This window comes from Pteropus vampyrus, unplaced genomic scaffold (genome assembly GCF_000151845.1).
Source record: "Pteropus vampyrus isolate Shadow unplaced genomic scaffold, Pvam_2.0 Scaffold583, whole genome shotgun sequence".
Lineage (NCBI taxonomy): Eukaryota > Metazoa > Chordata > Mammalia > Chiroptera > Pteropodidae > Pteropus > Pteropus vampyrus.
The window spans coordinates 41371-54130 of record NW_011889364.1 but is presented as its reverse complement, the minus strand read 5'-3'; the positions used below and the strand labels follow the sequence as shown (position 1 = coordinate 54130).

General features: G+C 58.3%; 2 protein-coding genes across 17 annotated transcripts in view; one reads left to right on the top strand and one right to left on the bottom strand.

The window, feature by feature from the left end:
• RFX1 (regulatory factor X1) overlaps positions 1-4671 on the top strand; it is a 31784-nt gene extending 27113 nt beyond the window's left edge. For 15 of the 16 annotated variants that reach the window (XM_023525621.1, XM_023525619.1, XM_011384470.2 and 12 more), the window contains 9 exons: positions 46-164; positions 248-357; positions 739-890; positions 976-1073; positions 2169-2318; positions 2411-2619; positions 2858-3011; positions 3091-3136; positions 3284-4671. In XM_023525621.1, the coding sequence (XP_023381389.1) occupies positions 46-164; positions 248-357; positions 739-890; positions 976-1073; positions 2169-2318; positions 2411-2619; positions 2858-3011; positions 3091-3136; positions 3284-3453 (1208 nt within the window). In that variant the 3' untranslated portion in view covers positions 3454-4671. The remainder of the gene's footprint in view (positions 1-45; positions 165-247; positions 358-738; positions 891-975; positions 1074-2168; positions 2319-2410; positions 2620-2857; positions 3012-3090; positions 3137-3283) is intronic. The other variant, XM_011384474.2, reaches the window with a different exon arrangement.
• Positions 4672-4749: 78 nt separating this feature from the next.
• DCAF15 (DDB1 and CUL4 associated factor 15) lies at positions 4750-12484 on the bottom strand. Its single transcript, XM_011384475.2, has 13 exons — positions 12319-12484; positions 10498-10595; positions 10280-10415; positions 9515-9621; positions 9295-9434; positions 9041-9211; positions 6787-7224; positions 6589-6680; positions 6359-6487; positions 6185-6270; positions 5852-5956; positions 5646-5761; positions 4750-5257 (listed from the first exon to the last, which is right to left on the bottom strand). Exons 1-13 carry the CDS (start codon positions 12448-12450, stop codon positions 5202-5204), a joined length of 1806 nt encoding a protein of 601 aa, XP_011382777.1. The 5' UTR covers positions 12451-12484; the 3' UTR covers positions 4750-5201.
• Between the last annotated feature and the right edge of the window lie 276 nt (positions 12485-12760).

Sequence of the window (12760 nt, the reverse complement as noted above, 5' to 3'; positions counted from 1 at the left end):
GCCGGTGGGGACAAAGGGCCTCATAGTGTCCCCTCCTGCCTCCAGATGCCTCGAGGAGCCTCCCTGACTTCTCAGAGCTTGACCTCCAGGGCAAAGTGCTGCCCGAGGGTGTCGAGCCTGGGGACATCAAGGCCTTCCAGGTCCTATACCGGGAACACTGTGAGGTAGGGCAGCCTGGTGGACGGGCAAGGGTGAGGGAGGGCCGTGCTGCCCTCTGGCCCCCCTGAGCATCTGGCCTCCCCAATAGGCCATTGTTGACGTCATGGTGAACCTGCAGTTCACCCTGGTGGAGACGCTGTGGAAAACCTTCTGGAGGTACAATCTTAGCCAGCCCAGTGATGCACCGCCGCTGGCCGTGTGAGTCCTTTGTGGGAAGCGGGAGGAGGGAAGGAAGTGGGGGACACCTTGTGAGTCAGCAACCAGGGCTGGAGTAGCCCAGACTTTGGGTATCATGCAGGAGTGGGGGCACCTGCATGGGCCCTGTAGTTGGCGGGGTACACATGACCTTCTGACCCCCACTCCAGGGGTATGCATGTGTATGGGCCTAACGCTGAGTGCGTGGGACAGTGTGTCCCACTGAGTTATTTCCTCCCTGCAGTGTATGGTTGGGTGGGTGCCTGCGTCCCAGCATGCAGAGTATAAAACCCCATCTGACCCTGGGGGCACTAGGGCCTGACCTCAAGGGTTGGTGGGAGGCAGGGAGCATCTGCCTGACCCCTGGCAGGGGGCTGCCCACAGGCACGACGAGGCTGAGAAGCGGCTGCCCAAGGCCAGCCTGGTGCTGCTGTCCAAGTTTGAGCCTGTACTGCAGTGGACCAAGCACTGTGACAACGTGCTGTACCAGGGCCTGGTGGAGATCCTTATCCCCGACGTGCTGCGGCCCATCCCCAGTGAGTACACTGCTGCCACCCCCTCAACTCCATTCCCTCAACCCCCCACCCCCAAGTCCTGATCAGCCCCCACTGCCACCCACAGGTGCCTTGACCCAAGCGATCCGGAACTTTGCCAAGAGCCTGGAGAGCTGGCTCACCCACGCCATGATGAACATACCTGAGGAGATGCTGCGGGTGAAGGTGAGGGGGCCAGCCTGGAGTCAGCCTGGCCTCTCCCTCTGGGCTTTGGGGCCAAGGTCTGGGGGCTGACGCCTGTGGGGGGGCTTGGTACCTCTGCCTGGTAGAGACAGTAAGATTCGTCCCCATGCCTGTCCCCTGGGAGCGATCTTTGGGCGTTGTCTTTATAAACCGGCTTCCTCACTTACCCACTTCTGGAACACAATCCCTTTGTAGATATTTTGGACACAATGGAGCATCTTAAAAAAATAAAAACCCAACTACAAACTTGAAGTAGTTCTCTTCAGACATCCTCAAGAGAAAGTGCTTTAGGTGCTTGGAAATAGATCTCATTAAAAAAAAAGGAGCAACACTTACAAGGAAACACCAACATCCCTCTCCATCAATGCTGCACATTCACTAACTACTTAAAAGTGAGGAATTAGGTGGGGTGTGCTTGCTCTTGGGCCCCCCCCTCAAAAAAAGGTTTTTCTTTTAGTCCTTAAAATGCTAACATGACAGCTAAACAGAACCGGATGTCTAAAGAAACACCCCTGGGTGTGTTGGACACAGGGCAGGGCTTGGGGCCTGGGGAGAGAGTAGAAGCCTGGGTAAACCCTTCAGAATGGACAGGACTCACGTATTCATTTTTCAGCACGCATTTATTAAGCTCTACTGTGTGCCCAGCGTGGTTCTCAGTGCTGGCAGCACAGCAGTGACCAAGATGGACAAAATTCACACCCTCGTGGAGCTGACATTCACGAGAAGAATAATCTAAACAAAATGGAACAAAATTTTATTGAAGCAATGCTCTATCTAGGCAGTGCCCTCCGAGATTTTGTTGTGTCCTTTCGTTAAAAAAAAATAGAATCGCTGATCAGACATAAAACATTGATTTTTTTTTCGACCCATACTTTGGGTGGGTGGACACCCAAAGTTTAAAAATCCCAACTCCTTGATCTCCCAACAAAAGCAAAGCAACGAGGCACACCTTCCTCCCTTTTTTAGGAGAAATGGGCTCAGAGAGGTTACAATGGTTGGGGCAGAGGACTGTGGGTGTGAGTTTTGCATAAGCCACAACCGACGCCCCCCACCCTACCCCGTACCCGGGTCACACAGGTGGCAGCTGCTGGCGCCTTCGCTCAGACACTGCGGCGCTACACGTCGCTCAACCACTTGGCGCAGGCTGCGCGCGCTGTGCTGCAGAACACGGCACAGATCAACCAGATGCTGAGCGACCTCAACCGCGTGGACTTCGCTAACGTGCAAGTGAGTGTGGACTGGGCAGGTGAGTGAGGGGCGGGGCAAGGTGGCCCCCCGGGCGGCTGCTGAGCCGTGGGCTCCCTCCCACTGTGCCCCAGGAGCAGGCCTCGTGGGTGTGCCGCTGCGAAGACCGCGTGGTGCAGCGGCTGGAGCAGGACTTCAAGGTGACGCTGCAGCAGCAGAACTCACTGGAGCAGTGGGCAGCCTGGCTGGACGGCGTCGTGAGCCAGGTGCTCAAGCCCTACCAGGGCAGCACTGGCTTCCCCAAGGCTGCCAAACTCTTCCTCCTCAAGTGGTCCTTTTACAGGTGCGCACAGGTGGGGCAGGATCCAGAGAAGGCTCCGCCTCTGGGGGCTAAGGTGACCTTTTATGAAAGTGGACGTCCTTTTGGCTGTGGGCGGGGCGAGGGCCCTCAGCTCTCATGGGTGCATGCCCCAGTGAAGCCAGTTCTGGCCGGCAGAGGTAGCTGGGCTTGCCGGGTCGGGGGCAGGGGGAGCCGAGGAGCCAGGTGGGCCTGACAGCCCCCTCTCTGCCACCGCCCCCAGCTCCATGGTGATTCGGGACCTGACCCTGCGCAGCGCCGCCAGTTTTGGCTCCTTCCACCTCATCCGGCTGCTCTACGATGAGTACATGTACTACTTGATCGAGCACCGCGTGGCCCAGGCTAAGGGCGAGACCCCCATCGCTGTCATGGGCGAGGTGCGCACAGCGGGGCGCTGAGGGTACGGGCAGGACATCCCTTGGCGGGACCCTCACCCCTTCTCATCCCTCCTTCCAGTTTGCCAACCTGGCCACCTCGCTGAACCCCCTGGACCCGGACAAGGGTAAGCGAGGCGTGTCCCTGCCCAGGGCCCCGAGTTGGGGGTGGGGGATGGCAGACAGGAGTGTGGGGCTGGGGTGGAGGGGGCTGGGGTGGAGGGGGCTGGGGGCAAGGGCCCCACGCTGAACCGGGCCTGGTCCATGTGTCCCAGACGAAGAGGAGGAAGAGGAGGAAGAGAGCGAAGATGAGCTGCCACAGGACATCTCGTTGGCAGCTGGCAGTGAGTCGCCTGCTCTGGGCCCCGAGGCCCTGGAGCCTCCGGCCAAGCTGGCGCGGACGGACACACGTGGCCTCTTCGTGCAGGCGCTGCCCTCCAGCTAAGCCTCCTCTTCCTCATCCACCCGCCCCCGCTGCCCCTCCACACCAGGGTCCCTCACAGCTTCTGTGGCTTCACTGTCCGCCCTCCATCCTTGGCCAGGGCCGGATGGGAGCCTTCCAGACAGGAAAGGCAAAGGGGTCCTCGCCCCCAATGGGGCCGGCACAATCACAGGGCCGGGCGGAGCTGCAGCTGCAAACTCTGACACAAAAGACGTGCCTTAAGGAACCCGCCGCTGTGCCCAGGTGCCCCTTGGGGCAGCCAGCTTGGCCCCTTGGCCTGGAAGGCTGCAGCCTCTCTCTTCCCCGCCCTGCCCTCCCACCACCCCAGGGGGCAGGCAGGCAGGCCCCCTTCCCTGCAGAACTGTTAACTTATTCAGCTCGCTGGCTTTGCACAAGCCTGTCCTGGGCCCAGCCCTGAGCCCCGGGTGGGCACAGGTGGGCATCACCTAGAGACCGCCCCCTCCCTCAGCAGCAGCCCTGGGACCCCTCCCCCAGCAACCCCACTGCTACCCCCTCCTTGGTATAAGTGCAATTAAAGCCGTGGGTGTCGCATCTTCTCCAGAGCTAGGCCCTCCCTTGCCCCACAGCCCTAGAGGGGGGCACTGCCAGGCCTGGCTCAGAAGGGAGGGTGGCAAGGGGCACTGCCTCCAGCTTCCAAAGAGCAGTGGGCTGGGCCTGGCGGAGCTCCTAGGGGCCTGCTGCGGGCAGTGGGCCCAGAGGTGGCCATACCCGCAGAGGCTGGGGCTCTGCTGGCTCAGATCCAAGACCCCCGAGTCCTGTCCCAGGCCTTCCCGCCGGTTTGTAATGGAACCTCTGTGCTTCTCCATGCCCTGTGCCGTGCGCCGCACATACACCCCCCACCCCGCCCCCCACATGACTTTTGCGATTGGTGAGTGCCGCCTGAGCGGAGTTGGTAACTTGTTGGGTTTTTTTCCAACCATCATGGCCTTATCTGTTCTGGTTTTCTCAGTGTTTCAACCTGTGAGATAGATGTTTATGGCAAAAAGAAAAAAAAAAACCTAACCTATTGTATAAAAATCACTATTTTGTGTGCTCCGCGTGCTGTAGGCTTTTGGGGTGGCCTGCCCACTCCCCTTCTTGTCCTCGGGCCTCCCCTCCCAGCGGTGAAAGTGTCCCCGCGTGTGGTAGTCTAGTGTGCCGAGCTGTTTTCTACCTTTTTGTAGTCTTTCTTAAAACAATAAATTCCGCTGTGGTATTTGGCTACTGCTGACTCAAGGGCCTTGGGGGGAGGCAGTGCTTGGGGCTCCAACTGTCCCAAGCACAGTAAAGGGAACTCAGTGAGGTTCAGAAATAAAACATTTATTACATGAAGAGGAATAACGGAGGGGGGAGAGAATGGCCACGATGTTTGCCACCTCAGATACGGGAGGCTAGGGGTGGGAATCAGGGCCCATTTAACCTCCCAGAGGGGCAGTGTTCACACCTGTAACCTGGGAAAGAGGCAAGGAGCAAGGGCCCATGCCCAAGCCTGGCACAGGGTGAAGGCAGGTGCTCGAGGCTGGTGGGACAGGGGGCTCCCTCCCTCTGCCCTTCCCAACTTAAATAGGCATAAATAAGAAGCGTCCAGACTCTCAGGCCACCGGGGACTGCCCCGCCCAGCCCCCCTCCCCACAGCCTAACACTAGTGGCGGTCGTCAGGCAGCCGGCCAACCAGGAAAAGGCTACCAGGAAGGCGGCCAGCTCCCAGGCCATGGAGGTAGTTGGAGTCAGTGTCCAGGCTGGCCGGGCCCTCACAGCACAATCCACGTGTATCGCTCGCTGTCTGCCAGAACCTTCAGTGAGCACCCTGCAGGGAAGGGTTGGAATAGACTATGGAATCTCTACAGGTTCAGGCTGTTGGAGGTACCTGCCTCTTCTCCAGACCTGATTTGGGCCCAGAAGGTTCTGGAAGACAGGAACCCTGCTGTGTTATCTCTGCCTCCCACTTGTAGCCACCCAATAAATGTATGCTGAATTGATGAGCGACTGGCTGGGGGTCCCCAAGTGCCCCACCTGCCAGGCCCCTGGGCTTAGCCTGGCTGGGCTACCCTCCCCACACCTCGATTCCATGGCATCCACTAGCATGGCCAGAGTGTTCATTCATTCAGCAACATAGGAGTCAGTGCCTGCTCCGAGCCTGGCCTGGCACTGGGATAAGGACCTCTGTCCTACTGTCATCAGATCATAGGGCCCACCTTTGTGCAGTGCCTCATTAGTCATCCTGTTGACGTATCGTCCACTGCTCTCTGGCACCAGCCACTTCATGACCATGTCCACACAGCTCTTGCGGTATGAGCTCCAGACGCTGCCGCTGAGGGGAAGGGGTGAGCACTCTCATTGCTCTGGCCACGCACCCTGGCCCCCAGCTCCGGGCCAGGCCCCTACCCCAGCCCAGCCTTACCTGGTCTGCCCTTTGACCTCAGTGAGATCACCCACGCTGACTGTCACAAAGATGCCGGTGTTGAGGTCCCATGCCACTTTGAGGCTGGTGTGATAGGTCTTTGGTCTGCAGAGGGGTGGGGAGCAGAGGAGGAAAAGTGGGTATGACCACCGCATCCCTGAGCCGGGACCCAGTCTACATGGAGGGGCTTGTCTTTGGAGCAGTAACACAGTACCTGATCCAAGTTTTCAGGGTAGAAGGAGTCTTCTCACATCCCCACTCCCCTCCCCCACTGAAGGGTCTGAGTGTGCCCTCCTGCTGGGCAAAGGTGAGGGCAGAGTCCCTCCCACTTACCGGAGCTGACCCTCCTCAGTTGGGGATGGGAATGCCAGGAGCAGCAGGCCAATGTTGATGAGAACCTGGTTGGTTTCTGGGCAGACCTGGGGGGCAAGGGGTGGTAACAGCTATTGAAGGTGACCCTCAGAGCAGAAAGACCCTGGGCCTGCCTTGTTCTACCTCTGGGCCCACCTCTAGGATGACAATGTCATAGTCACTGAAGGAACAGAACTGGTGGCCCCAGGTCGCATCATGGCGGATGACCTCGTTGATGACATACTCAAAGTCCAGCGTGAGCTGCTCCACCGTCAGGTACTGACCCTGTGGGCAGCAGGTGGAGGGGCGGGGGGGGGCCTGTGCCAACCGCCACCCCAGCAGGCTCCCGAGGGCTGCCCCTTGGCCTGCCTGCTGCCAGCACCAACCTGGACAGAGGTCCGCTCCCGCATGGGCCGCAGACTGCGACCACGGAGATCGGTCACCACGAAGGGCAGCGAGATCTTGTCATCCTCGAACTCTGAGAGGGCAGGAAGTGGGGGTAGGGGTGGCAAGAGGCCTAAGGTCCACTCCAGGCCAGCTTCCCATGCCCAGGGCCCTGCCCACTTTGTGGGCTCCTTGCTCACCATCCTCTGGCTCTGTCCCTTCGCCGGACCCCAGCACGTAATACAGCTTGGTGTAGTTGACATAGCCAGGCTCAGGGGCTGGCGCCTCCACTGCAGGGGGGCTGTCCTGGGGCGCCACCTCCCCACCTGGGGGTAGGGGCTCAGAAGATGGGCGGCAGCAGCTGCCCGAGGGCCCTGGGCAGGGAGGTGGCCGGGCTTCCTCCAAGGTCCCACCCTTGGCCTCTTTGGCCCTGCGGAAGATGTCAGCCACAAACTCCTTGGCTTTGGCGATGGCAGGTGAGGGATCCAGGGTCCCAGAGAGCCGGGCTGGGGCTGCCTCGGGGCAGAGGCTGGGAAGAGGGGCAGGGGGCACTTCTGGGCTCTGGGGCCCAGGGGAACTGGCAGGGGCCGGGGGGTAGGTGGTGTGGTCATACAGGATTTGGCAGAAGCTGCTATCGCCTGGAACATAAAAAGAGATGAAGTGCAGGGTGTGGAGGGGGTATCAATAAATGAGCTCACGTCCAGGATGCTCTCCCGCCCTGGGGGGGTTCTTAGAAATACCATACTAAATGATCAATAGGAAACATCCACAAGAGAAAAAAGCCTTTTACACACACAGACATGCACACATAAACACACTCATTCCGACCTTATTCTACAGCATCTACTATATGCCACACACTGAGGGTACAAGAGTGAACAAGACAGACAAAAATCCCTGCCTTTGGGGAGCTGACAGTCTGTGCTGACAGCAGGTAAAAGCCACATAAGTTTGAGAGTTTACTACACAATCCTCTGTGTCCTCCCCAACTCCAGCGGACCTCTCTGTCCCCACCTGACTAGGGCCACAGCCTGCTCTGGGGAAGTGTGGGCTCAGCATGGAGAGCCCCAGCGCCCTCACTGAATTGAGCAGCACCATAGTTGGGCCCTGCCTGTACTGCCTCCTTTGGGCTCTCCATATCTTCCAGGTTCAGAGAGAAACTTGTCCAAGATCACAGTGAGAGAAGATTCAAGTCCGCCAACGCATTCCTGTCCACCAGAGTGATGGCACTTTCAGAGGGCGAGGGGGATAAGAATGGAAAATGGCCGAGTCAAAACTCTCTGTCTGTAAACACCCTTCTCTGGTGGGATGAGTGTTCGACATCGATGACAGTGCCCCTCTCCTGGGCTGGGTGTACATGGCTGAACCCTCTGATGTGGTCCATCCTAACGGGACCCACAGCCGTAGGGCAGGCGGCAGTGGCCCCATTCAGGATGGGCTCATTAGGGCCTTGCCCATGTAGGCACAGGTAGCCAGGGCAGGGGTAGAAGGCCTCAGATGGGCCTGGAACAAGGCACCCTGGTTCTGGCTGGTTTGTGGGTTCTGCTATAGACATCTAGTCCTCTCTTCATACCCATCGCCCGTCCTAAGAGCAACCATTTTAACATACTGGGCATCTTTTTATTTGACTGTGTTCTTGCAAAAATGAAACACTGTTAACTTATACATCTTATCTGGTTTTAGATCTCGTTTCTTTTGCATTTGCATACAACTTTGAGATGTGCTCCCTGGACGTGATGCTAGAGCTCTCACTGGGTCTGGTGCCATAAGGGATGTATCCACCTGTTCTGCCTTCTGAATCCCCAGGGATGGACACCGGGTGGCCCCCAGCTCCCACTACCACAGTTTGGGACATGCCCAGGTGCAAGGCTGCTGGGCTTCAGTCATACTCTGTTGCCACGTGGCAGTGGGAGTGCGGGAAGCCCCCAGCATGCCACGTCGCCACCAGCTTCCTAATGTTTGCCACTCTGTTGAGGGATATCGCATTGTGATTTTCACTGGCATTTTTTTCTGATTACCAAAGATGTAAGAGGGTCATCTGTCTACTCACCACTCCCTAAAAATTTTAATTAACGGTTCTCTTTTTGAAGACAAGGCAGCGCTGCATTGTCCAGCATGGTAGCCGATGGCCACATGTGATTGTTTAAACATAACTAAAATTAAAATCAAACACTCAGTTCCTTGGTCACATGAGCCACTCTGACGTGGCTTCTATTGGCAGCTATAGTGAACACAGATATGGAACATCCCAGGCCTGAGGAAAGTTCTAGTGGGCAGTGCTGAGTGGGGTGTGGCTGGGGTTGAATCTCAGCACTCCCACTCCCTGGCTGTGTGACTTGGATGAAGCACCTCTCTGAGCCTCAGTCTCTTCCTCTGTCACACGGGGCAGGGACAGGACTGACCTTGAAGGGCTTACAGCAAATGCTGTGACTATCATCAGACCCAGAAGCCTACCTGCTGAGTGGACTGAGACGGCACAGGCCACTAAGGAGTAGCTGGTGTTGAGCAGTACCACCTGGTCCTTCTTGAGCTGAAAGGCGGGCTGAAAAGTGGGGAATGGGTACACCACCTGGTACTTGGTATGCAGCATGAAGCCATGTCGCAGACACTGTGCGCTCGGGTCACCTGCAGCAACACATGCCCAAGGGCTGAGCCACCCCAGCATAATGATGCAGGCAGCCTGTGTCCCAGTGCCCCCAGCCCCTTACCTGGGTGGAGCCGGCTGGCTTCCCGGCAGGCGGCACAGCGGCCAGGCGGTGGCACGGCCACTGTGCTGATATAGATGTCACGGTGGTTCTCATCACTCATCATCATCATGTTCATGAGCATCCCATTGGCGGATCGGGTGCTGGGGGTTAGCACAGCTTCAGCTGTATAGCCCATGCACCCTTCCCACCCACCCTTGGCCTCACCATTCCTGAGTCTCACTTGAAGCCAAAGACGATGACCTTGGTGGCATCGCTGGGCCACTCGCACACAGTCAGGTACAGATCACTGTAGATCTCCTCATCCTGGAAGAGCCGCACCTGTCGGACCTGAGTGGCACATTTGGGTCAGTGCAGGATCAGAGTGGGCTATGGCCCACAGCAGCCTACCCAAGGCTGCAAAGTGCTGGACTGGAACTGGGGCCGGCATGAGCTGGCAGAAGCATCCCTCAGGTGGTGTCTCAGGCCAGGGAGCCCCAAGGAGCCCCCCACTTACACTTCTTTACTTTCCTGAGGACAGGCTAGGGAGGTACTCCTCACAAATGCAAAAAACAGGAGGGTGGGCCCAGGACTGGAAGCAGCCCATGGGAGACCTGCACCAGCACAGGGTACTCAGCCAGACATATTAGTTTCAAGCTCCTGAAACCCGTTCACTTCTGAGCTCATGTAAACTGAGGTAACAGCACCCACCTCCTGAGGTGGGGGAGGACTAAAGCCAGTGTGGCAACTGGCTTGGTCATAATCAAGCTAATGGACCTGAGCCTGCAAAGTTCTATGAGCTGTATGGTCAGAGTTGAATGAACTACATGAAATTGCTGCTACTTACTCACTTTCAACTCTAAAAATGGCAATTTCATGTGGTTTGACCTAACATGGGAGTCCTGACCATGACCCCAAGAGCACATTTTTTACAGACAAGGAACCTGAGACTCAGAGGGGTGGCATGACCTGCCAGGGTCATGCTGTTGGGTGCTGGGCCTGGCCCTACCAGCTTGAGTTTGCTGTGGACGTTGAACTCCCACCAGTACAGGTGATAGATGTAGAAGGAGAAGTCGTCGTCCCCACTGCTGCTGGTGTAGGAGAGAACGTATCGGCCGCACTTGGAAAAGCCCAGGAAGATGTGTCTGTGGCAGGGGAGGTAGAGTGGCCAGGTCAGGGCCAGCCTACCGCCTGCCCAGCCACCCCTCTGCCTGGCCTTAGCCTCACCCTGCATAGAGAAAGTCCTCATCCACGATGTTCTTTAGAGAAACGCAGACCCTGGGTGGCAGCTTCCGGAAGAGACGAGGGGAGAGCTGCCCACTGATCTGGGGAAGTAGAGGCCAGGATCTTGAGGCACCATCAGGCAGAGGCCACCTGCAGCCCCCCAGTCCCCTCACCCAAGGTAGAGCAGGACCCCAGGCAGGCCCACTCCCTGCCAACCATAACAGTCAAGGGTGATCCAAGCTCCAGAAGGTAGAATCGGCTTGGGGAAATGGGCTGGCTGGACCTCCCTTGAGCCTCCCTCTCCACCAGGGACCTGCACCACCCTCCCAGCCCCACACTTTTTCAGCCTTAGGGTCCCTCTTGCCCAAATCCTTCAAGCTCTAAGAATCAGTACTGGCATCACCTCTCCCAGGAAGGTTTCCCAGTCACCCCGGCCACACCGGGCTACCTGGTTGCCTTCCTGAAGGCTGTCTCATGACGAAATGAGCTGTGGGTGTCCTCAATTGCTAAGGAGGCTGGGATGGGGGCTTGACCAACTGCACTCACCTGTCTTCAACCCACTAGCCTACACATCGTGTGCTCAGGTCCCCTGGGACAGCCCTGGCCTCAGCTGGGGGTCCAATGGAGACAGACAGAAGGGTGAGGCTGACCAATGATCTTACAATTCTTGTCTGATTTCCCTTTCTCATTCTCCCTTCTCAACTTAGCCGCTTTCCAACTGTCTCCCTCATCCCAAAAACTTCACCAAGGAAAGATCTGGGGGAACAGGCAGGCACAAGCTGGGTACTAAGTCATCAAAGCACCCTGGATCCTGCTACCCAGGCTGATGGGAGACATACAGTCCTGCCTACAAGAGAGTCCAGTCTGATGGGAAAGAGAAAGCCCTGTCTAGGGAGCTCTCTGGACAATGGAGGAGAAAGCCCAGCCTTTAGGAAGGTCCCAGTCTGATGGAACAGCCCTGTCAGCGACGCCCAGGCTGACATGGGAGACATGATCTCTGTCCAGGGAGCTTCCAGAGTAAGGGCGGAGCCACAGCCCAGCCCAGGGAGCTCCCAGGCTGAGGGCGGAGATTGCCCTTGCCCAGAGAGCTCCAGTCAAAAGGAGGAGACACGGCCCTTTCCTCACTGAGCTCCTAGCCCGATGGAGAAAGCAAACTCCCTAGCCACAGCGACACAGTCCTGACTCAACTGCTGCTGGCCTGACCAGATTCACACCTCTCTGCCCTCTGAGAGCTCCCAAACTGATCCATGACAGATCCCTGAGCGCTGGGAGTTTATAGTCTGGTGCGGGGAGAAAGAACCCTGTTCAGGTGGCTCCCAGTTTGAGGAGGCAGACCAGGCCCTGGGGGACCGCTCTCCCATTCAATAGGGGAGGCAGAGACAGGTACAGGAACTCCCAGCTACCGTGTGGTTAGAGCTGGACGGAGACAGTAACACCAGGCGGAAGAAGCGCTAAGCTGATAGCAGGGGCTCTGACGAGGGGGCGGGAAAGCTACATAACAGAGAAGCCACAGGAGCAGGGTTTTGAAAAATGAATCTGACCCTGGATCGCCCCCTTCCTCCTTATTCCTCCAGCGGCCTCTAAGACCCTCTCCATCCCAGCCCCGTCGCCGGTGCCCCGCCCCCAGACCCTCCATCCAAGCCCCCGTCCCAGCCCCCTCCATCCAAACCCTCTCCCCAGGGCCCCGCCCAGCCCCCTCCTTCCGAGCCCCCTCCTCAAGGCTCCGCCCCCAACCCCTCACCCCGCGAACGCCTTCCCTCCCTCCACCTTCCTCGTTCCTCCTCCACGCCCTCCGGTACGCTCCTCCCGGACTCCGGGCCTCACCTTGACCCGCTCCAGCTGCTTGAGGACGTGCTCCCGCCGCCGCCCCGCTGCCCGCTTTCCCCCAGCGCCCCCGGGGCCACCCCCGCCGCTCCCGGCCCCGCTGTTCCGCTCCGATTTCGAGCTGGGCGCCATTTTCACCCCCTCCCTCCACTTCCGGAGCAACCGGCCTCTTCGCCCCACCCCCGCCGCCTCCTCATTGGCCTCTTCCTGGGACTGAGGCCCGCCGGTTGGGTGAAATCCCGCACCCGGGGCCTCATCCCGCTGTGCCTGTCCATCACAGCCAGCTCGGCCCTTGATTGGTAGAAACGGTACAGCCTCCGCGTGTCCGTCGCTGTATTCCCGCCTTCCGGGAAGGATACACCAGACAGAGGCCCCGTTTGCGCCCCACGCCAAGATGACTTTGACCCGATAGGTGGAGGCCCCTGTTCGTCCCGACGGCGTC